This window comes from Panthera pardus, unplaced genomic scaffold (genome assembly GCF_024362965.1).
Source record: "Panthera pardus isolate Hobbes unplaced genomic scaffold, ASM2436296v1 HiC_scaffold_17, whole genome shotgun sequence".
NCBI classification, from domain to species: Eukaryota; Metazoa; Chordata; class Mammalia; order Carnivora; family Felidae; genus Panthera; species Panthera pardus.
The window spans coordinates 38,551,388-38,576,868 of NW_026526732.1; the positions used below are offsets into that span (position 1 = coordinate 38,551,388).

The 25,481-nt window shown below is 40.1% G+C and overlaps 1 protein-coding gene across 5 annotated transcripts in view; it reads right to left on the minus strand.

Moving 5' to 3' along the window:
* Nucleotides 1-25,481, minus strand: part of NCOA7 (nuclear receptor coactivator 7) — a 154,486-nt gene that overhangs the window by 82,610 nt on the left and 46,395 nt on the right. For all 5 annotated transcript variants that reach the window (XM_053904523.1, XM_053904521.1, XM_019418269.2 and 2 more), the window contains one exon: nucleotides 3,128-3,348. In XM_053904523.1, the coding sequence (XP_053760498.1) occupies nucleotides 3,128-3,348 (221 nt within the window). The remainder of the gene's footprint in view (nucleotides 1-3,127; nucleotides 3,349-25,481) is intronic.

A 25,481-nucleotide genomic window follows, 5' to 3' on the forward strand; every position in this document is an offset into this window, starting at 1 on the left:
GCACCTGTAACTCAGATACTACACAAAGCTAATGACACAGGGTCCAAGTGACGATAGCCTATAAATAGGAAATCAGACAAATAAATCCATGACAAGAGTGCCGAACGAGAGTCTAAGCTGGCCACGGACAGGTAGGGCTTCCTGAGGTGATTTTGTGGTCAAGTGAGAGTTGGTTAGGTAAAGAGCAGAGTGAAGGGTACTGTTTCAGATTTAAAGGATTACACATGCAACAGAGAGCAGCACATTAAAAGCTGTCCCAGCACAGCATCCACAGCACAGCATCATGACTAAAAGAAACCTCAATCAATAGGAATCCACCAGCCTCTTTCAGGGAAACCCTACAAAGCAAAATGTCTCTGCTTGAAAAAACTTCTTAAGCAACTGCATTTACAATAAAGATGAAAAAAGATAATATTTAAGCTGCACAACTATTTAAAGCCACACATTTTCAAGTGTCCATTTCGCACGAGTCATATGTAAAAGAAGATGAGAAATGCAATTTCTTAATCCTCTTCCTCTTTTTGGAAATAAGGGATAATACTCAACACTTTAAATTTAAAAGGGAAGTCTAGTCACAAGGAAGTTTATTCAATAGGTGACGATTACAGCTTTTTATAAAATCCTAAATGGCTAGAGATTAAAAGCATCCATTAAGCTATGTAATACATGATATAATGACATTATAATCAATACATGATAGAATCACATGTGGACTGCTACAAACCACATACTTTGCACTGCAGATACCTCATCTGTCTCTGTCGGAGAAATGTCTGCCCAGTCACATTTATTACCACTGCAAAGGGAGCCCCTTATATCTTTGATGAGCACTGCCAGAAAGTTGTATTAAAATGGAGACAAGATATGTCTCCCAGAAACTTTGGCATTAATTGTGACCAAACTTGGGGCCCTTGGGAGAAGTCTCTGCTACAAGAGCACATTTCATATAGTGTAATGCACCCCGTTCTCAGAGACCCCATTGTCTCTCTCTCTTAGCCTAGCAGTCTTACCTACCCTGTAACCTGTATGCCACATCAAGTTTTGGCTCTCAGTTCCCTTTCTTTTCGGAACATACCCCAGGCCTGCATGTGTGAGATGGGTGATCCCGGTAAAGCGGGATTATCACCTCCATCACACTCAAGTGGGATTATCACCTCCATTACGCTGGCTATGCTACTTTTGTTGACACAGTTTCAGATGCAATGAATATTCTGAGAAACTCTATAATACTGCAGACTCATTTTAACATTCCCCTTAACTAAAGGTGCCTGTTTGGCTCAGGTGGTGAAGCATGCAAGTGTTGATCTCAGGGTCATGAATTCAAGCCCCACACTGGGCATAGGTTACTTAAAAAAAAAAAAAATCCCCTCAACTAAAACTAAGTCATGGTCTTTTTTTTTTTTTTTTTTAAACTGATGGATGCTAGACCACGTCTCCACCATTTTCTATTGCCCAGCTGATGCCACATAGTACAGGCATGTGTAGCAACACATTTAAGGATATGTCTATATACCTTAAGAAAAGCATTTCCCATACAAGGTAAGTGACCAGCCATTAGATAGATACTTATTAGGGCACACTAGGTGCTGGAGGCTGGGAACCCAAAGTTAAATGAGACACACCAACATTATGTCACTGTCATCCTTTACCCAAGATTATGTATATAAAACAAGGGTGAACGGCACCTTGTAGCTCTCAATAAACTGTTATTAGGACGACAATCATCAGTTATATGTCAATATTCTTTTATTTTAAAAAAATTTTTTTTTAAATGTTTATTTTTGAGAGAGAGAGAGAGAGTGAGACAGAGCGTGAGCAGGGGAGGGGCAGAGAGAGAGAGAGACAGAATCCGAAGCAGGCTCCAGGCTCTGAGCTGTCAGCACAGAGCCAGATGTGGGGTTCAAACCATGAACCATGAGAATATGACCTGAGCTGAAGTAGGACGCCCAACCGACTGAGCCACCCAGGCGCCCCTATCAATATTCTTTTAAAAACTATGACAGACTTTTAAAATGAAAAATACTGGGGCGCCTGGGTGGCTCAGTTGGTTGAGCGTCCGACTTCGGCTCAGGTCATGATCTCACAGCTCATGAGTTCTTTTTTTTTTTTTTTTTTTTTTTTTTTTTTAGTATAAGACAAGTATTTATTTGCCAGGCACACAGAAAAATGTGAGGAATAGAAATGCTTGCATACTCTTAATTTTTTGGTGTAAAAACACCTCCCCCCCTAATGTCAATATCCCTCCTATCCCCCAAATCCCTGGATCTTGGAATGAAAGCCACTCTTCCCCACCCTCCCCTCCTTCAGCCGATGTAAGTTATGCACTCAAAACAAAAAGCAATGAGCAATATAGGGTTTTACACAACAAAAAATTAGAATGTTGCAAAACTAAGTCTTCTACAGCAGGTCAAAATGTTGCTAAACATGGATATTCACACAACATGAGAGAGGGGGTTAAATGAGCCTTTATTAGAATGTTGTAGCAGTGTGTTTTGGAGGCGGCGGCCCTACAAAATAAGGATTTTAAATTAAGTCCCTAACTGCATGGATAGGAAAACTAGGGCTGGGGCTGAAGTGGGGAGCAGTGTACCCCATCTCCACATCGACACACGTGTGTGCATGCACACAGGACACCCTTGCACCTGCACAGAGACAGCCCCGTGCACAGCACACTCATGACGGCTTCTGTCTATCCTCATGGAACTGATTTTTAAAGAGTGGGAGAAACCAAAATGAAACTAAGAGCAGACCTGATCCTCTGAAAGACATTTCTGTAGACTCGAAAGAGGGTTTAAAAAAAAAAAAAAAAAAAAAGTCTGAAGGCGAACCCTGGCAGCATGGCCCCGCTTTAAGGAAAGGTTCTAAACTAGACCCAAACAGAAACCCTGACGTCTTGGAGGGGCAGGGGCACCTCCCCACCAGACACACCAGAGCCCTGTTGGGCTCTGTGCTAACAGCTCAGAGCCTGGAGGCTGCTTCGGATTCTGTGTCTCCCTCTCTCCCTGCCCCTAACCACTTGCATTCTGTCTCAGTCTCTTTCAAAAATAAATAAACATTAAAAATTTTAAAAATAAAATAAAATAATGAAATAAAATGAAAATACTACCAGATTGCCACCAATACTCACCAGTACTATAATATCTCTTCAGTTCTGTACGCCTGATCTCCTTTAACTGATTATTTTTTCTCTTTTTTTTCTCATCAGTGATATACTCCTCTTCCACAGCAATGTTGCACTTGTCTTGTTCTAAAATGACTGCTTTCGCATCCTCTTTTCCAGTGTGGGTCCTTGTGGCAATAGCTGAGGCTGTCTCTGCATTTTGTTTGGCCTGTTTTTTCTTTTTCAATCTAGGAATGAGGGAAAAAAGGAAAAACACTGAAGAAAGAAAGAAATGATTTTCTAGGAGAAATTATATTAGTTTCATGCTGATGGGCTTTGAAAAACTACTTAACTGATATAGAAAACACTTTATATTTCTGTTAATCACATTTTCCTCTTATTGTCTTCTTTTCTAATCACTTAAAAATTCTTATTACGTGGAGTCCTGGAGTATTTCCTCAATCTTATATCCTCAGTACTTACATCTCAGAAAATTATTAGGAAATCTCCAGGCCTGGGGGAAGACTAGATTCTAAATGTTGAACATTTTTTTAAATCAAAATATACAGCTGCCATGTTTGAAGTGTTACATTAAAAAAAGAGAGAGACGGGGCCCCCTGGGTGGCTCAGTCGATTGAGCGTCCGACTTCGGCTCAGGTCATGATCTCAGGGTCCATGGGCCTGAGCCCTGTGTTGGGCTCTGTGCTGACAGCTTGGAGCCTGGAGCCTGCTTTGGCTTCTGTGTTTCCCTCTCTCTTTGACCCTCCCCCAATTCATGCTCTGTCTCTCTCTTTCCCCCAAAAATAAATAATCATTAAAAAAATTTTTTTTAATTACAAAAATAAATAAAGAGAGAGAGAGAGAGTTTCAGGTTTTCAACGGTACCTTTGGACTGATGGGCAAACACATTTGTAAGAATAAATCCTTTATAACTGATTCACACACTGAGTGTAGAACTTTGGCAAGCTGGCTCAGGTCCGAGCAATTCTTTTCCTTTATACATAGATGCTAGTGGTACCGAAGAAAGAGCTGCATTTCCAGAGACAGAAAATGCCATAATGACAATATATATAGTTATCATTATCATTACCAATATCAGAGCTGACTGATACATTAGTTAACATATTTGATGTTTTCAATCCCTTACTGAGTCAAAGATGTGTAAGAGATGAAGTTTATCATAATTTGCTGAGATCCAATAACTCAAAATATTTTCCAACTGAGGTATCACTGTAATTAATTGATGTGTCACTCTGTACTTACCAGGCTTTCTGAAGAATGCTTTTACCTTACCAGAATATAAAGAACAAGGGTCCTGGCCTCTACTATACATGGCAGTCTGCTCCAGTGTAAATATTTTTAATTAGGACTCTTTTTGCTCCCTTTCTGTTTACACACAGTCACTATCTCTGACACATACATGTCTATTTCCTTTGCTATCTGGAGCATTTATACAATTCAATGTTGGGCAAGGATAAAGAAATGTTTTGGGAGAAAAATGAAATACCCGCAGGAATAATACAGGGACTAAGGTCAGATTTTATGTTTCTTTGCTTTGTGACATCGAACAAATCCATTTAACAGTTTGGAGAGGTCCCTCACTGAGGCCTATTTAATTGGGTCCGATTGAGAGAATATGTGTCAACATGTAACACAAATAAACAAACAAATAGTAAAATATCCCCTCACATCATCACATAATGACATGAGAACTAAGCATGGTAAGATACATAATACATTCAGCTTTTGAGATAAACTCTCATATTCCAACAAAATATTTCAACTAGGCTGTAATTCACTGAACACTTAGCAAGCAGTCATGTCCTTAGACTCTAGCTGGCTAATAAATGAGCATATAGCCTAGGAGAAAGGACAGCTGGGCAAAAATCATAGATGCACATACTCCCCATCTCTTAGTTTAGCTATCTTGTTATGTTTACTTGTTAAACAAACCACAAACCAAACCAAACTGGAGATTCATAAAAAGGAGTTCTATTCAGTAGACATGTTTTTATTTTCTAACCTCAGATCCTAAATTTTTTTTTTTTCTGGTAAGAGCGAGTAGTTCTTCACAATGTTGAGTCAGATAATGTTCCTAATAAAACAATTTCTCTCTCGATCAAGATTATTATATGTGAGACTGAAATTAGTATACAGTAACCTAGACATCATGAAGAGATTAGCACTTTGCTTAGGGAGGTCTATGCAAAGAGCTGATCTCTGTATCCAAAAAGCTGGCTATGAATGCGCTGATCTTCTTCTGATATACTGGCTTATCAAAAACATGCTTGAGATGAACCTTACTGACACTTCCAAAAATCATTCCTTCCAGGAGGAGAGAAAAGAGGTGTTAAAAATTAATTCTACACAGCCTGAGATATGTTGCTTGTTCCTCTTCTGGATTTTTCCACTTTAGGTTGATTTAAATGTCCTCATTTCACAGTCCCCATGATAATTAAACTCACTCAGATCTAGGGCACATGTTTTGATGAACAGCAGCACTCTTTGGGGACATCTCATTAGAGACTGATTTTCACACAAGGAAATAACAAAATGGGATACACTGTTTTATTCATTTGCCCCTTTTCTGCACAGACCATTAATGTCAACACATATAGCCAAAAGTAATTGTTTAAAGAAAAAATGCTAGGAAACAGCAATACCAAACTTGTTTAACAGAAAACAGAATACAATTTAATACTTCACCAGTTTTACAATCAGCTACATCTTTTGTTTTGACTAGAGTACTCATGAGAATTTATTTCTCTGGAGTTTATCAACATGGTTAGAACATTCTGATCTTGTAACTGGAAATCGGATGTGAGTTTGGGAAGCCCACTGTAAATTCTTTCTTCAAAGCATGGAAGTACATTTTTTTTTTTTTTTAAATTTTTTTTTTATTTTTGGGACAGAGAGAGACAGAGCATGAACGGGGGAGGGGCAGAGAGAGAGGGAGACACAGAATCGGAAGCAGGCTCCAGGCTCCGAGCCATCAGCCCAGAGCCTGACGCGGGGCTCGAACTCACGGACCGCGAGATCGTGACCTGGCTGAAGTCGGACGCTTAACCGACTGCGCCACCCAGGCGCCCCGCATGGAAGTACATTTTTAACCCCGTGCCTAAGAGGGAAAAACTGCCATCCGATGTCTGTGGTACAGTTAATACTCTTCCAATGTTCCTGTTTAGGCCTTCTCTGTTGTTCTGCAGGTCAATATCTATCGTGGTAAGACATGCTCACAATAGGGCTTTGTTATCACTAAATTAAACTGAAAACAAAAGGTTACACAAGAAAATAAACGAAGCTTTTTTTAATGACACCAAATGTACAGTTATTCATTTTGTGGACCAAAAAAAATACTTAGCAAATCATCTTTTATTTTTTTAAAGATTTGTGGGGTTTCTAAAAAAAAAATGTTTGCTTATTTATTTATTTTGAGAGAGAGCGCATGCACGCAAGGTGGGTAGGGGCAGAGAGAGAGAATCTGAAGCAGGCTCCGAGCTGCTGTGGGGCTTCAACCCCAGGAACCAAGAGATCATGGCCTGAGCTGAGATCAAGAGTTGGATACCTAACCCACTGAGCCACCCTAGAGCCGCACTAGGCAAATCATCTTAAGCATATGAATGACTGTAAACAATGAGACATATTTAAATTTGATGGCTGTGAATATGAGTCCAAAACCCCACTTTTATTTTGTTATGCTGCATTTATCTTTCTTTAAAGAGATCATAATTACATAAGACAAAATTTTTTTAATGTTTACTTTTGAGAGAGAGAGATACAGAGCATGAGTGGGGGAGGGGCAGAGAGAGAGGGAGACACAGAATCTGAAGCAGGTGCCAGGCTCTGAGCTGTCAGCACAGAGCCCCACACAGGGCTTGAACCCACAAACCATGAGATCATGACCTGAGCTGAAGTCAGATGGTTAACTGACTGAGCCACCCAGGTGCCCCACATAAAACAAATTTTACTACTCAGCAGTCTCCTCCCACTACTAAAACCAAGCCCTGTCAATTCTGTTTCCTAAATCTTTCCTTCTCAAATTCATCTTCTCTTCTTGATCTCTGCTCCTACTAAATCATTTCAGGTTTTCATCATCTCTCTGGACTATTTTTGACAAGATAATTATTCTTTGTTTTATTGTAAAAATTATACTTGTTCATATTCAAAAATATTAAAAATGCAGAAAGGTAAAAAAGAATAAAACTTAAATGAAATGTTACCACTAAGAAGCAACCACTGTTTGGGAGAGATAACAGCAAATCCAGAAGCTGGAGAAATCACACCTTCCCCGAGGGCAGAAGAATGAGGCAGTATGGCTCCGCTGTCTTGACCCTGAGCTCTTCTTTGTACCTTCCCTACCATAAAGGAATATTAAAGGACTTATTCTGGAATCTCTTGGCTTTTTTTTTTTTTTTTATTAAAATTGTGTGCACCTGTAGGGCACATGCACACCTCACTTTTCCCTGCTAGCACCCAACCCAGAGTTAGCAGACTTAAGAAATAAACAAGGTGATATTGCTAAAGAAAGCATTTTTAGTAGCTGGATTAAAAAACTGTTTTCCTCTGAAGCATTTTCCTTTACTAAAGGAAGTAAGCTCAGGGTTCTGGCAACAATCAGAGGCAGGGCCTTGAGCAAGTTCCTTGCTTTGTCTCTGCAGGGCTCCTCTGTTGCTTGCCCACATCCAGTGGAATGAAACAAAAAGGCATGGAATGATGAGAGAGGGCTTTCTTTAGCACCAGAGTGGAAGCTTCACAAGGGCAGGGATGTGTCTAGGTTTTGTTAAAATGCCAAACTCCCAGGGCCTCTCCATGGTACACATTAGGTGCTCAGTATTTCTTGAATGGATGAACAAACTTGAATACGTTCTGATTTGGTTGAGATCTGCTTTCCTACGAACATACCATTTCACAGTCTTCTTAATTAGCATGTTGTCAAAAGTAAACTCACATCTCCTTATTAATCTCACTTGATTTAAAAACAAAATACAGGGGCTCTTGAGTGGCTCAGTCAGGTAGGCATCCGAATTCGGCTCGGGTCATGATCTCACGGTTCATGGGTTTGGGCCCCACTGTCGGGCTCTGTGCTGACAGCTCAGAGCCTAGAGCCTGTTTCAGATGCTGTGTCTCCCTCTCTCTCTGCTACTCCCCCACTCATGTTCTGTCTCTCTCTCTCTCTCTCTCTCAAAACCAAAAATAAACATTAAAAGAAAAATAAAAAAAGAAAAAAAAATACATTAGCCACATATAATTTAAAATGTATTAAACTATAGGGGCACCCAGGTGGCTCAGTGGGTTAAGCGTCTGACTCTTGGTTTCAGCTCAGGTCATGATTTCGTGATTCGTGTGTTCAAGCCCCCATTTTGGGCTCTGCGTTAACAGTGTGGAGCCTGCTTAAGATACTCTCTCTGTCTCTCTCTCTCTCTCCCCTACACTCTCTCGCTTCCTTGCTCTCTCTCGTGAGTGCTCTCTCCCTCTCAAAATAAATAAACTTTAAAAATAACTTAAGTGTATTAAACTCTAGAGTTCTTTAATTAATATTAAATTAGTTCTATCTGACTCTTTCCCTAAGGTAAGTGCCATAGACATAAATATCTAGCACTGCATTGTCCAATATGGTAACTATGAGCCAGCCACTTTATTAGTTTAATTAAAATTAAATAAAAATTTAAAATTCAGTTCTTTAGTTGCAAGAGCCACATTTCAAGAGCTTAACAGACTAGTGGGTACTGTAGTGAGTGACAAACATATAGAACATTTCTATCATCACAGAAAGTATTGGATAGTACTGACTTACAACTACTGATTCAACAGTCAGCCCTATTAGCAAGGGACTAAGGAAAGAGCGAAGATAGATATCATTTAATATTTAGACATTTAGTATATGCATAGGGTATATCAACAAGGGTACACATAAACAAAAACAGTAAAGTGAGTTTCTGGCAAGAGTTAGTGGCTAGGGGGAAAGAGAGTAAGAAAAATTACTTTTCATTGTGTTCTGTTTTGTACCTTTTGGATTTTACACTGTGTATAATAGTCAGAAAAATATATTTTTTTAAGTATTTAGTTTTTGAAGTCTCTTCCTTATGACAAGAATAGTTTAACACATACTGCCAAATTTTAAAAATCAAGTTTTACTTTTTAAAGATTATTACAGAAAGTTTTAAAGAGGGTTTTCTAACAGAAACTACTACTGAGTTGACTAATGAATGAGACACCATGCTATGTACTTTATAAATATCATCCCAGCCTCACAAAAGCCCAACGAGGCAGGCAATCTTATCTCCCTGTTACACAGAAGAAAAGGAAGGCTATGGAAACTTAGGGCCATTTCCCAAGGTCACAGGGCACAGTTAACCGGTAAAGCAGGAATTCACAAAGCCAGATGTGAGTCAATAACCTCAGGGCCTCCCCAGTCCACTCCTACAATGCTAAGGCACCTATGTATATCTTGACTTTAAAATAAAATTCACTGGGTTTTGGAAATTCTATGAACTATTTGAGGGAGAGGTGCCTGGCAATCTGGTGGGCCGAGAACATGCTTGCAGGAAGGAAAGATTTCAATTCTGGGCTTGGCTCTCCATGTAATCTGCTATGACCTTCTTTGAAAATATGACAAACCCTCTAGCACTCTTCTAAAGTAAAACAAAAGCAAGAGGCTGATGACATGATTTTCAAGCTTTGGTCTGACTCCTACAGTTTACACTTAGCTGAGATGTATGTGCTAAAGCAGTTTTGAGGTTAAAAAAAATCTTTTAGGGGCGTCTGGGTGGCTCAGTCGGTTAAGCGTCTGACTTCGACTCAGGTCACGATCTCAGTTTGTGAGTTCGAGCCTCGTGTCGGGCGCTGTGCTGACCGCTCAGAGCCTGGAGCCTGCTTCGGATTCTGTGTCTCCTTCTCTCTCTGCCCCTACCCCACTTGTGCTCTGTCTCTCAAAAAGAAATAAATATTTAAAATAAAAAATCCTTTTAAATCTAAACTGAACCTTCCCAAGACTCTGCACTCCTCTGTGCTCCCTCACACCTGAGTACATTTTCCTTCCACTGCAGCTTCCATCCTGGGAAAGTCCAGAGGCCAAGTTAGAACCACTGATATGTGAAATCACTGTATATGAACCATTCACATAAAAAGAATATTAAAAAAAAAAAAAGGTTCAAAAAAACCATAAGGGCAGTATAGTTGTCTTTTTGCTTTTTTAAAAAAAAAATTTTGTTTTGTTTTGGTTTTATTTTCTTTGAGCACACACCTTAGTGTCTCATTTCATTCAGTTACAGCTTAAGAGGAAATGAGATTTGGTGTGTGAACTCCAAAGAATTAATGAAGAAAAGGAAGCCATACAGGAATAAAGGTTAATTCAGTATAACTTTCTAACCAAGCAATCCAATAATGGAACTGGCTGCTTCATAAAGTAGTGTTCCCCATCATTAGAAATATTCAAGCAGGTCAGGTCCAAGTTCTGACCTCCAAAACCAAATGGGACTGCCCTGCCTATTTTTTTTTTCCAGATACAATTGACATAAACATATTAGTTTCAGGTGAACAACATAATGATTCGGTATTAGTATATGCTGTGAAATGATCACCACAATAAGTCTAGTTAACATCCGTCACCTCATTGATGTAACATCCGTCACATCATTACAAAATTTTTTCTTGTGATTAGAACTTTTAAGATCTACTCTCTTAATAACTTTCATATATGCAATACAGTACTATTAACTATAGTTACCATACTGTAGATTACATCCCAGGATTTATTTATTTTATGACTGGAAGTCTGTACCACGTTCACCCATTTTGCCCACCCTCCAAAATACAGTTGACCCTTGACAACACAAGGGTTAGGGCCACTGACCCCCCCACAGCCAAAAATCCACATACAACTTCTGAATCCCCCAAAACCTAACTGTTAATAGCCTACTACTGACTGGAAGCCTTACTGATAACATAAACAGTCAATTAACATATTTTATATGTTATATGTATTATATACTGTATTCTTACAATAAAGAAAAGAAAATGTTATTAAGAAAATCATAAGGAAGAGAAAATACACTTACAGTACTGTACATATTTATTGAAAGAAGTCCATGGGGGTGGCTGGGTGGTTCAAGTTGGTTAAGTGTCCTACTCTTGATTTTGTCTCAGGTCATGGTCGAACAGTTTGTAGTTTTCTGGTTTTGAGCCCCTACGTTGGGCTCCACACTGACAGGGCAAAGCCTGCTTGGGATTCTCTCTCTCTCTCTCTCTCTCTCTCTCTCTCTGCCCCTGCCCTGCTCATGCTCTCTCTCCCTCTCTCTCAAAAATAAATAAAAGGAAAGAAAGAAAGAAAGAAAAAAGAAAGGGAAAGGAAAGGAAAGGAAAGGAAAGGAAAGGAAAGGAAGAAAGGGGGAGGAAGGAAGGAAGGAAGGAAGGAGGGAAGGAAGGAAGGGAGGAAGGAGGGAAGGAAGGAAGGGGAAGAGGGAAAGAATGGCCTCAGATGGTTTTTTGAGATGATTAAATCGAATGTGTTTTCATAAAAGGAAGGTCAGTTTTCACTTTCCACTGCAAATTTCCAACTGTGATATATGCCAAATAATATCCAACTTAAAGTCAGAGGGGGAAGACAGTTAAACAAACAAACAAACAAACAAAAGCACTCAGTTAATGAAAGTTCTCTCTTAGAATTATGATCAAATAAAACCAAAAAGCTTAGGGGTAATCACCGGAAAAATATGTAGATGTACCTAATTCTAGTGCCACCCTTTGAGATAAACATTCTTTTTCCTCACTTTGTCTAATTTTGCTAATGAGATTCCCCCACCAAGAAAATTCATCAGTTAAAATGGAAATACTCTGGTTGGAAAAACCAATACAGTTAGAAAAAGAGATCCTTCAGCTCTGCGTTCAATAACTAGAGATATATCGTTATAGGTGAACACATATCCACATAATGGAATTTTTCTTGGCATCAAAAAAGAAACGCATTCTAACAAAGATTCATAAATAGAATGCCAATCAGGGACAAACCACAAAAGTTACCCTTTCTAGGATTTCTTTGGGCTATTAAAACAGGATGGGATCAGGAGATCTTCGGGGACTCTGCTAATCAAAGTGCAGGTGCCAGGAATGGATGCAAATTCTTACTCTTTCAGAGGAGACTTTGGGGTGGGTTCTTAAGGGACATTCAGAGAACCTTATATGCCCCCTTTCAGTACCGGGATGACAATGGCACTGCCACAAAATGAATGTTTACTGTGTAGAATGTTTGCCTTGTGTTTATGAAACAAGACAGGCTTTTGTTGCATATATAGATTGCCGTGTGGGAGTCTAGTTCCTTTTTCTAAGAGTCAGGATGCTGAGTCACAGCCTGAAAAAGTTACAGGGAAATCAGTGGCACTGACAATGGTAATATATAACTCGGCTATAAACTGAGGAAGGGGAGCAGAAATGGGAATGTGCTTCAGGTGATAACTGTGTGGTGCGAAGAATAATCAGCAAAGTCCTGTAAATATGGTATTTAAGTCTCAGGGATTTTACTGCTTATCAATCAAGAATAAGCTGATAAATACAGCAACAGAGAACTGAACCCAAACCTGCAAATAGAAATGTTAAGTGACAAAATATAGGGGCGCCTGGGTGGCTCCGCCGGTTAAGTGTCGACTTGATTTCAGCTCAGATTATAATTACATGGTTCATGAGTTTGAGACCCGTGTCAAGCCGCCTCATGTAGGGCTTCACTCGGAGGTTGCTTGGGATTACCTCTCCCTCTCTCTCTGCCCTTCTTCTGCTTACACATGCACATGCACACCCTCTCAAAATAAAGAAGTGACAAAGCATAAATTTTTAAATTTCTTTTGCTTTACAGTGGTATTATATATGCTTTATTTAACTTAATTTGGTTAAACTAACTGGCTGGATTAGTTCCCTATGTCTGCTCTAACAAATTACCACAAACTCAGGGGCTTAAAATAACACACATTTATTCTGACAGCTCTGGAGGTCACAAGTCCAAAATCAGCTATAGGACTGCATTCCCCACAAAGGCACTTTCCCTGCCTCTTCCAGCTTCTGGAAGCTACATTCCTTGTGGCCCCTTCCTCCAGCTTCAAAAGTCAGCAGCACAGTCTCTGGCTTACTGAAAATCACCACTGCCTGCTCTGTAGTCAAATCTCCCTCTGCCTCTTTCTTAAGTGGACACTGAGACTGCATTTCAAAGCCCACTCAGATAATCCAGGATAATCCTCCTATCTCAAAATCTTTAACTTTTTCATTATCTTCAAGGTCTCTGTTGCTATGCAAGGTGACACTCACAAATCCAAGCATTAGGCCCTGGCTATCTTTGGTGGTGATCACTCAAGTCTACCTCACTGACTAAATTCACATTTGTAATATGAATTATTGTAAACTCATCATTATATCCCATGTCCAAATCATTAGCAGATCTAAGAAAAGTTCATGGCTGGCAATGAGTGGTTAGTAAACATAGATTTCTAAAGCAAAACCAAAAAGTTTACTCAAGACTCCTGAAACCTCAAGGTGCAATGGAAATATCACAGACATGAGCTTTCATTTTATGTTGGGTGACCTCAAAACAGCCTCTTGGAGATAGGGATATTGGAAGGAAAATTTTAACAGGCAGGATTTCTAAAGGGTTAAATCCCATTTTCATATCTGATCACTTCAATCATTACTGAAATCAGCCTTTCACTGTTTATATAATCACCTACAAAGCTGAAGAAGTCTTCCAAATATCTTCTTCTTTTATTGGAGCTTCTTAGTGTGCCCAGAAATCTTTTTAAGTCAATATTTTTAAAAATATATGTATATTTTTACTCAAAACAAATCATATGGTCAGACTCCCCAGTGATGGCACTGGGATATATTTCAGCGACATATTGAAATATCAGCATAGCAGCAATATATTTCAAGGACATGATTCCTCTAGAAAAACAGAAAAATTTTGATTTCTTGAAGCTATTTCAGCAAAACAAGCAATTAATTAAAGCAGAGCTACTTGAAGTTTTCCAAGCAGAAATACAGTGATAAACAGAGGTTTTGTTCTCAGATTTTAACCTAACTCCCTGCTAACTGCTTAAACTATAGAAACATGGAGGAAAAGAAAAACTAAAAAATACAGTCCTAAAAATAATCAGTTTAGTATAAAAACTAATGCTTTCCAAAAAGCCTCATGAGTGAAACATAACATTTATGATCAGCAGAAATGTCTCGCTAAAGAAAACGATTTTGAGTGGCATAAAATTAGAATATGCTCTAACTCGACTTCTCAACCTCCTTCCAACTTTTAAAATATATTCTAATAATTTTCAACTGCCTCTGAATAATTTTAGACACACACATATACTTAACTCTCTTATTATAATGCTATTTCAACGTTATAAATTAGAGGTGGCCTCATAACGCTTCCTGTCATTATAGGTACTTTCAGAAAGAATAATGTAAATCAGGTAAAAAATCTGAAAACTTATTTTGGCAGATGCTTTCAGTTTAGTTGGTTTTCATCCAATATGCCCATTCAATTTCTTTGAATATTTTTTCTGATTGGTGTAAACTGTCCATATCCTTGGGAAATGACATTGTTCAAAAATAGGATTCAGGGGGTGGAAGACTAGTAATACCTACTTTGAAATGTTTCCCTTCTAAAATTAGTGACGAACTTTGAGGTTATTCATTCAACATGTAAGGGCAAACCGAAAATGGATTTTTAAAGAAAAATCTTGGCCTTGTTTCATTTTTCTGAGGGCCAATCTGGGGCGATAACCTTCTAAACTACATGGTAGTCTTGGTTGGGCTTTTCAAAAAGCTCAACTGGTGGTCATATCTAAAGTATACCAGTCTGCTCTTAATCATCCAAAAAGAACACCTGTGTTGTAATAACAAATAAATGCTTGGTCTTTGTCCCTCTCTGGTCTAGCATTGAACTCCTAAAAGACTTGGAATCTCCCGAGCTAAGAGTATCTTTTGTATGTTAATAAATGACTCCTGTTTGTGTGGGGAACTAAGATAGGATAGGGGCTGGTCACCACCATTAGAAGGGTGGACATTTCAGTCCCACCTCCAGCCTTCTGGGGAGGGAGAAGGGCTGGAGATTGAGTTCAATCACCCAGGCCAATAATGTAATCAATCGTGTCTATACAATGAAACTTCTGTAAAAACCTTTCGATGACGAGTTGGAGAGCTTGGTTTGGTGAACACACTGAGATGCTAGGAGGCTGGCACTCCCAGAGAGAGCAGGGAAGCTCTGTACCATCTACTCCCACACCTTGCCCTATGCATTCTCCTCCACTGGGCAGTTGCTATGTTATACCCTTTTTAATAAACTGGTAAATGTAAACAAAGCATTTTCCTGAGTTCGGTGAGTTGTCCTAGTGAACTGTCAAACCTGAGGAGGGATCACGGGAACTCCCAAATTTGTAGCCAAGTTGGTCAGAAGTAGGGGTTGACTGGGGATTCAGGACTTATGAATGGCATCTAAAGTGAGGGTAGTCTTGAGGGACTGAGACCTCAAACCAGTGGAGTCAGACACTAACTCACGGAGGTTAGTGTCAGAATTGAATTAAACAGTTGGATACCTAGTTGATGTTGAGAATCAGAGAACGCCAGACTCTAGACTTTGCCAATCTTGATGTGCCAATGTTGAGCACATCAGAGAAGATGAAAGTGAGACTGACAGCCTTGTACAAAAAACATGCAGGCTACCCTTTTCTCTCAGCAGAGATGGATGACTCAGCCTGTTGGCATGTTCTGCTTGGCCCACAAGCACTTTTTAGGACTCCAACTGGCTAACTGATGAGCATTCAAAACGGGGATGTTTCACATAAAAATCTGGATTTCAGGCTCATCTTGAAGAATTAGCAGACATAACAGCACATCTCTGGGGCTCCACATGGCAAAACTGGAGCAGAGCAATAGTAGCTTCCCTCCTTGGAAAAGGCATGTGCTGTCTCCTTGCACCAGCCTTCCTTCCCTACAGCGCACTGGCACCGGAGCCTGGTGATGATCACCTATCCACTCATTTACATCACTGCTTTGGTCCCTAAGGTCAACGTTTGTATGTTTTGCTCCAGACAGCATAAAGTTTTATTCTTGGGTCAATTCAGATCATCAGAGAGCTGCAGTCTTGGACCACACTGTGCTGGCCCACTGCAAAATATCTTTTACTGAGTCATATGCTGGCATCATGCCCTCCCTCAGTACTTTCGCTGTAATAAATTGCCTTTATGAATGTTAATAACAGACATCCACATCTTTTTAGTGTTCCTTTTATGTAGGCTGTGAGGTCCTACATAATTTTAGAGTTAAGGGTGAGGAAGGGTTTTGACACCTGGGGAACCAGTATGTCCTATACTCATGAGTAGGGAGAACTATGGGAAGGAGTCCTGTTTGTTTGTTTGTTTGTTTGTTTGTTTATTTATTTATTTATTTATTTATAATGTTTATTTATTTTGAGAGAGAGAGAGAGAGTGGGGGAGGAGCAGACAGAGAGGGAGACACAGAATCTGAAGCAGGCTCCAGGCCCTGAGCCGTCAGCACAGAGCCCAACGCGGGGCTCAAACCCACGAACCGTGAGATCGTGACCTGAGCCAAAGTCAGATGCTTAACCAACTGAGCCACCCAGGCGCCCCAGTATTCATTCATTCATTCATTCATTCATTCATTCATTCATTCATTTGTTTATTTTAAGTGATCTCTACACCCAGCATGAGGCTCAAACTTACCACCCAGGATCAAGAGTCGCACATTCTTCCCAATTAGCCAGGGAGGAGCCCCAAAAGGAGTGTCTTTGTAACAGTGACCATGGAAGTAGTTCTAAGTCAACTACACAACTAATAGCATGTACTTTAGGGTCAAGAAGGAAAGAGTTTGGTGAAATAGCCGACAGCCATGTAAAAGGTCAGAGAAATAGGGAAAGAGGTTTTTTGTTTATTTGTTTCATTATTATAGGGGTGCCTGGGTGGCTCAGTCAGTTAAGTGTCTGACTTTGGCTCAGGTTATGATCTCATGGTCTGTTTTTTTGAGCCCCGTGTCCGGCTCTGTGCTGACAGTTCAGAGCCTGGATCCTGCTTCGGATTCTGTATCTCCCTCTCTCTCTCTGCCCCTCTCCTGCTCTCTCTCTCTTTCTCAAAAATAAACATTAAAAAAAAAAAAAACAAACAGTTCCATCATATATAATGCATTTACTCCCTCTTGGAAGTTTCCTGAGAGGTAAAGTAAACATCTGATTTATTTTCTATTATTTTGTCTACTGTACTTATTTATTTGAATGTGACTTAATGCTCAGAGTGGACCAAAACAAAGCTGGTTGCATGTGGGTCACATATGTGTAGTTTGTATAAGGCATCTCAGATCCTTCTAGGATAAGGTGCGGCAGGAATGAATGAACACAGAAACAAACAAGGAAATGAACAAACATCAGTCCTGGAATAATGGATGAGGCAGGCTAATGACAGGCTCAGTTTTATCTCAATTGCATAAATTGATAAAACCCCTTAATCTGACTATGTCACATAGACTAAAAGGGACTTCATCTCAAGGGAAGTTGTTCTACACCCTTACAATGACAGAAATCAAACTCCACCCAACACGAATCTACTAATTCAACAAATAATATATTTTGAGGGGCAAGACCTAACAATTCCTCTGCCCCTTAACCCCAAATAAAGAAAACTCGACTTTCTTATTAATTCTTCTTTGCACCTAATACATCACTCGGCACACGGAGGTGAAAAAGAGTTCATTATATGCCATTAACTGAGTCATCAAGTCACCCTCTCCAACAGCAGTTTTCTACCAAGAAACTTACCCTTGGATTTTACTACACTTGTGCTGTTGTTTTGTTTTTTTTTTTAATAATTGTTAATAAAAGGCAAGGTAATTTCTCATAGATTTGCATTTATTTGTATAGCTTTAAGCATTCTGATCTCATGAATTCCTTTTAATTTTCATACACACTATAAAACCTTTTAAACCCTTATAATATTGGAGTAAGGGTCATCCAAATTTCCTGTGGATTTCCATGTTCCTACATTAAGCCATAAGAAAACTCAGCTGGACTGTATTTTGGCAGAGATTAAAGAAGACTTCTGAAGAAAATCAAAATGTAATAACAACAATATTGCATAAGATGGGGGGAAAATAAATGTGCTTTTAACTATTGTGGAGACTCTCTGGAGGGATTAGCCACAGTTCAAAAGAAAGTCAAATAAAGAAAAGTTTCAGTTCTGTTTGTATGGATTAGGCAATGCAGCTCCAATCAATAAAAGGAAGGTGCAATTTTTAACCCATATACACATTACAATTTCACAGTGACATGGGCAAAAACTAAAATTCAGCATATATCAACAATTACATCTTTAGTGAGACTGACTACCATACACACAAAACAGAAGGTGCTGTTCATCAGTATACTAATTCTTCTATATTCAGATATTGTTTTAGGGGAATTATATACAATGTTAAAGAAAGCACTGAACTGAGGTATTTTTTTAATTTTATTTTTTATTTTTTTAAATTTACATCCAAATTAGTTAGCATATAGTGCAACAATGATTTCAGGACTAGATTCCTTAGTGCCCCTTACCCATTTAGCCCATTCCTCTCCCACAAGCCCTCCAGTAACCCTCAGTTTGTTCTCCAGCACTGAATTGAGTTTTCAGAATTCTACATAAAGCTGTCACAATATTAAAAATTCTATATAGATAAAATAATTACCTAAGCTAATGAACAAACTGTCTTTTCCATTTTGTTTTCCAAGAAGCATAAATCATAAAGTCTCATGTAGGAAAGTTCCTTAAAATGTATTTCATCCATTCACCCAATGATGGAATTAAGTACCATATTTACAGGCCAGAAGATATTACCAGAAACTCACTGAGACACCACATATATCATTCTTTTTAAAAACTTTAACTGCAGCGTCTAGTTCAGTGTCTTCACCTTTAAGATCATTGTAGTACACTTTTGTTGGCCTCCCTACAGTCTTTTTTTCTCCTTGTTTTGACATCAAGTTTCAATTTTCAGTAAATACACCCTCCTCTGCCCCACCCCCTTTTAATAGTATATCTGGGTAGGGCCCCACCCCAGCTACAGGGATGAAATACTTGACCCCAGCCAATGAAAGCACTGAGGCCCCTGGGACAGCTGCCCAGTGGCAGTGACTCCAAGAACCAGCACTTGGCCTAGGCTGGTCCAATCGCAGTGAATCTTGTATGCACCACTGGCAAACACACTTGCTTTGCCTGATGTTGCACAAGGGAGATCCTGAGTTGGCAGTGTTCATCAAGGAAAATCCGAGACGACAAAAGAGTGGAAGAGCTTGGATAGAGAGAAACTGAGTCATGATAACACTATTCAGGCATTTCTGAAGTCAAATCTAAAATTTAACCTGGACTTGTAACTAATGTGTGTCAGTCAATCCCCTAATGCCTTCTTTCCTTCCCTAAGTTAGTTTGATTTGTTTTCTGTTACTTGGGATGCTCTCCTCCTGCCCTCAACAAAGGGGGAAGAGAGTCCTATTATGGAAATTTACAAAAGAAGTAAGGTTGTTTCACGACCCCGGGTGACTCAGTCGGTTAAGCGTCCAACTCTTGATTTCAGCTTAGGTCATGATCTCACAGTTTGTGGGTTTGAGCCCCACATCTGGCTCTGTGCTGACAGTGCGGAGCCTGCTTGGGATTCTCTCTCTCTCTCTCTCTCTCTCTCTCTCTCTCTCTCTGCTCCTCCCTTGCTTATGTTCTCTCTCAAAATAAATAAATAAACTTTAAAAAGTATTTAAGAAAATTAAAGAAGTAAGGTTGTGAAGGACCCCAAAATGTGGACTGGCTGAGCTGGGGATGGAGGACAGCTGGGAAGTTGGCCTGCTTTGTCATGTGACAACAAAATGGATGCCTCTTGTACCTTAAAACCACATTGTGTGTCTATCAGGATGCACTATTAGAGGACTTAAGAGAATTTTTAGGATTCTAAAGTAAATTGTCCATTTCTTTCAGTCTTCAGTAAGATCTTTACAAGAAATAGACAAGCGTAGGCTTTAATTTATCCACTGAAAGTAGAGCCGGATGAAAACATATTTCTGCTAAGAGAAAATTTTTTGTGTGTGGCTTGCAACAGTTGAAAGCCTGGTGACCAGGAGTCTTGTGGAGGTGGAAAAGCAAAATTAGCTGCCCCAAACTAAAGTTAGTGCAAAAAAGTAGGGGACGCTGCTGTACTAAGGATCTGTAAGCAGCTCTCTTCTTCAGGCCCCTCCCAAATACTGCCACTTATTCCCTCTGCCAGACACACAGGATGGTGGCCAGACCGCACTGATGCAGCTAGAATACAGTCCAGGGCTCCTCAGAAGCAAATAGTCCTCCCCAACTCAGGCCACGAGTTTTTACTGCCTGGAAGCAAAGCCCCAGAGGGTAGTGCTACTCTGAAGGCTCAGGAGATGGGCTAACAGCCCACTGCTGAGAGACCAAAATTCCTGAGCCAGTTCTATCTGCATCCAAAGTCCACGGTTCTGGTTACCAGCCGAGGGAGTTTGGCCAATGACAACAGAATTAAAGCCTGCAAAAATTTTAAATGAATTGTATTGCCAGAGAAATCCCTAATTTATCAGACATAAGAACTTATAAATGCTCAGCTCCAAAGTCATCCCTGGGTCCCCAAATCTATGCCACCAGAAAAAGGGCTACTGGGGAAGTCCAGCTCCCAGGCGGGCTCCTCCTCAGTGTTGTGGGGAAAATGGACAAGAGCAAGCTACTCTGAGCAGAACTTGTGGCTGCCCCAAGGCGGACCAGGGAACTGGCCCACTGCCAGAGCAGGGAAAACCTGCTGTTCCTGTTCAGCCAGACCAGGAAGTGCAGCAGACCACTGGCCACTGCGCTCCCCACCTGCTCCCTTTCCCAAAGGGGTGTTTTCACTTTGGTCCAGTCAGGGTGACTGTGAGCTGGACAACTGAATGAGCCACCAGGAAGCACTCCTGCCCTTTCCTACCCAGGAAGATAGGAGGCTGGCAGTCTTCCTGTCACTGTATAATGAGGGTCCAGACCCACCCCACCAGTAAAGAGCTGAGAGACGGGCAGCATGCAGCGTACAAACCCAGAAGTCTACCATTCTTAATGCCACGCCTTTTCTCTCAGGCTTTTGTTGCCACTTGCATCAAAAGGAGCACTAGCTGACAGAGAAAACAATTATTACTAATAAATCAGTAAATAATATTTACAAGGTTCTTCATTATGCTAGATGCCAGAATCTGCTTCTGAAGTTTCCAGCCATCGGTCTGATTTCTTCTTCCCTTGTATCGGAGAACTGAGTCTTCTCCTCAAGGTGGGCCTTTTCAAGATGTGAAAGCAGACAGCATGCCCACCCAGCAAGTTTTCTTCTTCTTCAGGCTAGATATCTCCAGTACCTTCCATCTCTCTTCGTATAAGATATGTCTGTACTCCTATTATATTTGTTGCTCTCAAATGAACATTCAGTTCGGTACCTGCAGTATCTCAACAGGTGCCTGAGCAGGGAGGCACTAAATTCCATTATCCCTTCCTTCAAGATGATAGTTGCTTAGGGCTGTTAGCACGCTGTCCTAGGTGGAGTAGCCTCTTCATAAATACTGATGACTGAATGAATGGAAAAAACAAAGGGAGGAAGAGAGGGAACAAGGGAGAAAAAGGAGGAAGGGGAAACAAGAACAGAAAGGAGGGAAAGAAGGAAAATAAGAAAGGAAGACAGAAAAGTAAGGAAAGACAAAAAGACAGGAAATGGGAAGGAAGAAAGGAAGAACGAAAAACTGATGTAGACCAAGACAACCCCAAAGTAGCAACCTTTTAAAAGTATGTGTCTACAGCAAAATGGTACATCCCACCAAAAACACTATTTGTACAAATGCAAGCTGGGACATAATTCTTGGAGGGCAATTTGGAATAACTATCTAAAAATTAACTGTACACAAACCTGTAAGTGTGTGTGTGTGTGTGTGTGTGTGTGTATAAATTGTGTACATAAACATAATGCAATTCAATGCAACACTGTCATAGCAAAAAATATGGAATCATCATAAAAATACGTCTACGTATAACATTAAAAACAAAAGAAGTTGAAGAGCAACAATGGGAATCTATAGGCATGGAGGAGGAAACATAATTATATACGCATGAATATTTATAACAGGATCGATATGATCCTATCACCCAGGTGACCTCTGGGGAAAGGAAATTGCAGGAGAGAAAAGGAGAAAAGGTCAGAAGGCTTTAAAAATCATTTATTTACACTACACCCTTTTACAGTTTGAATTTATCATTATCGCTTACTGTTGCTTTAAATCATGAAAAAATGGGTGAGCCCTGCAATCAGTAAAAACTGTTTTCTTTCTCATTTATCGTCTGTCCCTCTAGTCTCTATTTTCTATTTTAGTGAGAACAATGCTTCACTGTGCTGTTCCCTTGACCAGTTAGGATTCCAAACTCCTTGGTGGCACAGAATTACACACTCACGCCAAGGCGCTGCAGTCACAGAGCAGGTGACTTCAGGAAATGCCCCATACAGGGTGCCGCAGGAATAGAGAGAGCCACGAGCAGGGGCTAGCAGAGCAAGGGCTAGCAGGCCTTGGTGGGCATTTTCCAACTCTGATCTCACTTGACCCTTCAGCTGTGATCAACACTACCAACCAGACATTTTCTGGCTTTGTGGACACCAAACCACACCCTCCTGGTGCTTGTGTGCCATCTCAATCCCCTTGGGTTTCTGTTCAAGAAGGAAGACCACTGGGAGGTGGTGCCCAGGTGAACACTGATAAGATCAGAGGAGTAGGCAGAGGCTGACATGTGCAGGCTTTGTACCAAAGTGAAGAGTTTAGATTTTATTTCAAGGGCCACAAGAAACATTTAATCCAGAGGATGAGATGATCTGATTTGTATTTTAAAAGTTTTGGGGCGCCTGGGAGGCTCAGTCGGTTAGGCGTCCGACTTCAGCTCAGGTCATGATCTCGTAGGTCTGTGGGTTCGAGCCCCGCGTCGGGCTCTGTGCTGACAGCTCAGAGCCTGGAGCCTGTTTCAGATTCTGTGTCTCCCTCTCTCTCTGACCCTCCCCTGTTCATGCTCTCTCTCTGTCTCAAAAATAAATAAATGTTAAAAAAATTTTTTAAAAAAGAAAAGTTTTTCTCTGGTTCCTATGTGAAGAATGGATTGCAAAGGGCAAGAGTACTAGGAGCTAGGAGCTAGGAGACCAGCTGAAGGTTACAGCAGCTATCCAGGAGAGAGGAGATGAGGAGATGAAGTGAACAAATTTAGCTTATGTTCTGGAAGTGAAGCCAACAGAGTTTGCTAATGAATTAGGCATGGAAGGTGAGGGAAAGAAGATTAAAACCAACTCATATTTTTCAGTTTAAGCCAAGGGGTAGATGTACCCATAGTGATGGGGAAGATTAGGGATGGGGCAGGGTTGGGAGTTCTCTCTTCACACTCTCTTAGAAGACCCATGGTCATGGCTTCCATTTTTATTTTTAAACTGATGCCTCTCAACTTTACACTTCCCAGTTCAAAACTGTGCTCTGAGCTTCTCCCCTTTGTATACAATCACCTGTTCCACAAAACCCTACCCTTCCCAGAGGCACACCAAATTTAAGATGACCCAAACCAAGCCTGCCATTTGCCTCCCCAAACCTGGTTTCCTTGAGGTGTCTCGTACCTTACTGGAAAACCACTGTCCACTCAGCTGTTTTAAGTAGAAACCTGGACCCTGGATCCTGCTCCATTTCAATCTCCACATTCCACCAGTGTTATTTCCTATTGAGTTTACCTTCTGGCCTTTATACATGCAGCTTCCTCTGCCAAAAATGCATCCCATCACCCTTCAACTGGTTCATTCCTACCATCCCTCAGAGATCAGGTCAAATGTTACTTCCTCATCAGCTTCTTCCCTGATCCTCAGAATTGGTCAGGTCTTCCTGCGAAAGTCTCTATGCTGCCATTAATTTTTCTTTGTAGCACTTATCAATAGTCTAATGGAATCATCACTACTGTAATTAGCTGTTCAATATCTGGCTCTCACCATAGAATATAAGCTCCCTGAGGGAAGGGACAGTGTGTCTGTCTTAGTTATACATCACTATATACTCAGTGCTTAGCACAGCATTCAGGATACACACCAGAAGCAAAATATACATGCTGAATGAATGTTTAAGTGATGTCCTAACTAGCCACTAACTAACACCAGTTAAATAACCACCTCTGAAGGCTCAGTAACTACCAAGAAATTAGCTTAAGTAGTTTTTAACATACTTTCTAGCATTAAATTCCATAAAAATAAACAACTAAGAAATCTAAATCATATGAGTATTGATTATTCAAAGAACAAGATTCTTCATTATTTTAAATAAAATTTCTGGGGCACCTTGGGTGGCTCAGTTAAGCATCCGACTTCGACTCAGGTCACGATCTCAGAGTTTGTGGGTTTGAGCCCCGTGTCGGGCTCTGTGCTGACAGCTCAGAGCCTGGAGCCTGTTTTGGATTCTGCGTCTCCCTCTCTCTCTGCTCCTCCCCCACTCACGCTCTCTCTTAAAAATAAACATTAAAAAAAATTTTATTTAAGTTAAAAATAAAATTTCTTACAATATTCTTATAGGTGCAGAGGACTATACTATGTCCACATGTATTTAATAAGTATTATTTATATTTTTAAGTAACTTTAGTTTTACCTAGTGGTGATTTCAAACACACAAATAAGTATTTCATGAGAGTTTTCCATGGTTAGTCAAACATTTGCGTTTACTAAAAACAAAAACGAAAATAAGCCACCCACATGTTTCTTTTAATACTTCTCTGTGTATCAAATTACACATTATTTTAAAAGTTTTTTTTATCATTTCTTGCTTATCTGCCTACAAAAACATCTTTTTGCATGATGATTTTTAAAATACAGTGACAACTTCACATGCCATTTTTTAAAAAAGTTCCATTATTATTTTTCAGAGGAAACAATTTTGTAGAGCCAACAAAAAGGAAGGAAGACACAGAGGCAAGAAGGCCTTTCTTAAACTAGTGGCCAGTCTGTAATTTCTCCAAGAGGAAGTAAGGACAGAATTGAGATCTGGAGGGGTTAGGGAAAGTTCTGGGCCTTGCCTTAAAGCTGCATCTGCTAAGCAAGTATACCTTTTTTTTTTTTTTTTTTTTTTTTAAATCAGGACTGCTTGTTTATTGGGGGTGGCATGTGGGGAGTGCTGACCACAATGGCACTGGGAGAAGGGACTAGGCCCCCAAAGCAACTTCCTGCCTCCATCCTGATGGACATAAAAGACCAGCCCTGCTTATTTCTTCTGAGAATTTTAGTTGTCTGCCTAATCAACTAAATTGTTTTGTGTGTATGTATGTGACCTTCACTAGAAGCACATTTATCTTTCCTGGTTTCTGAT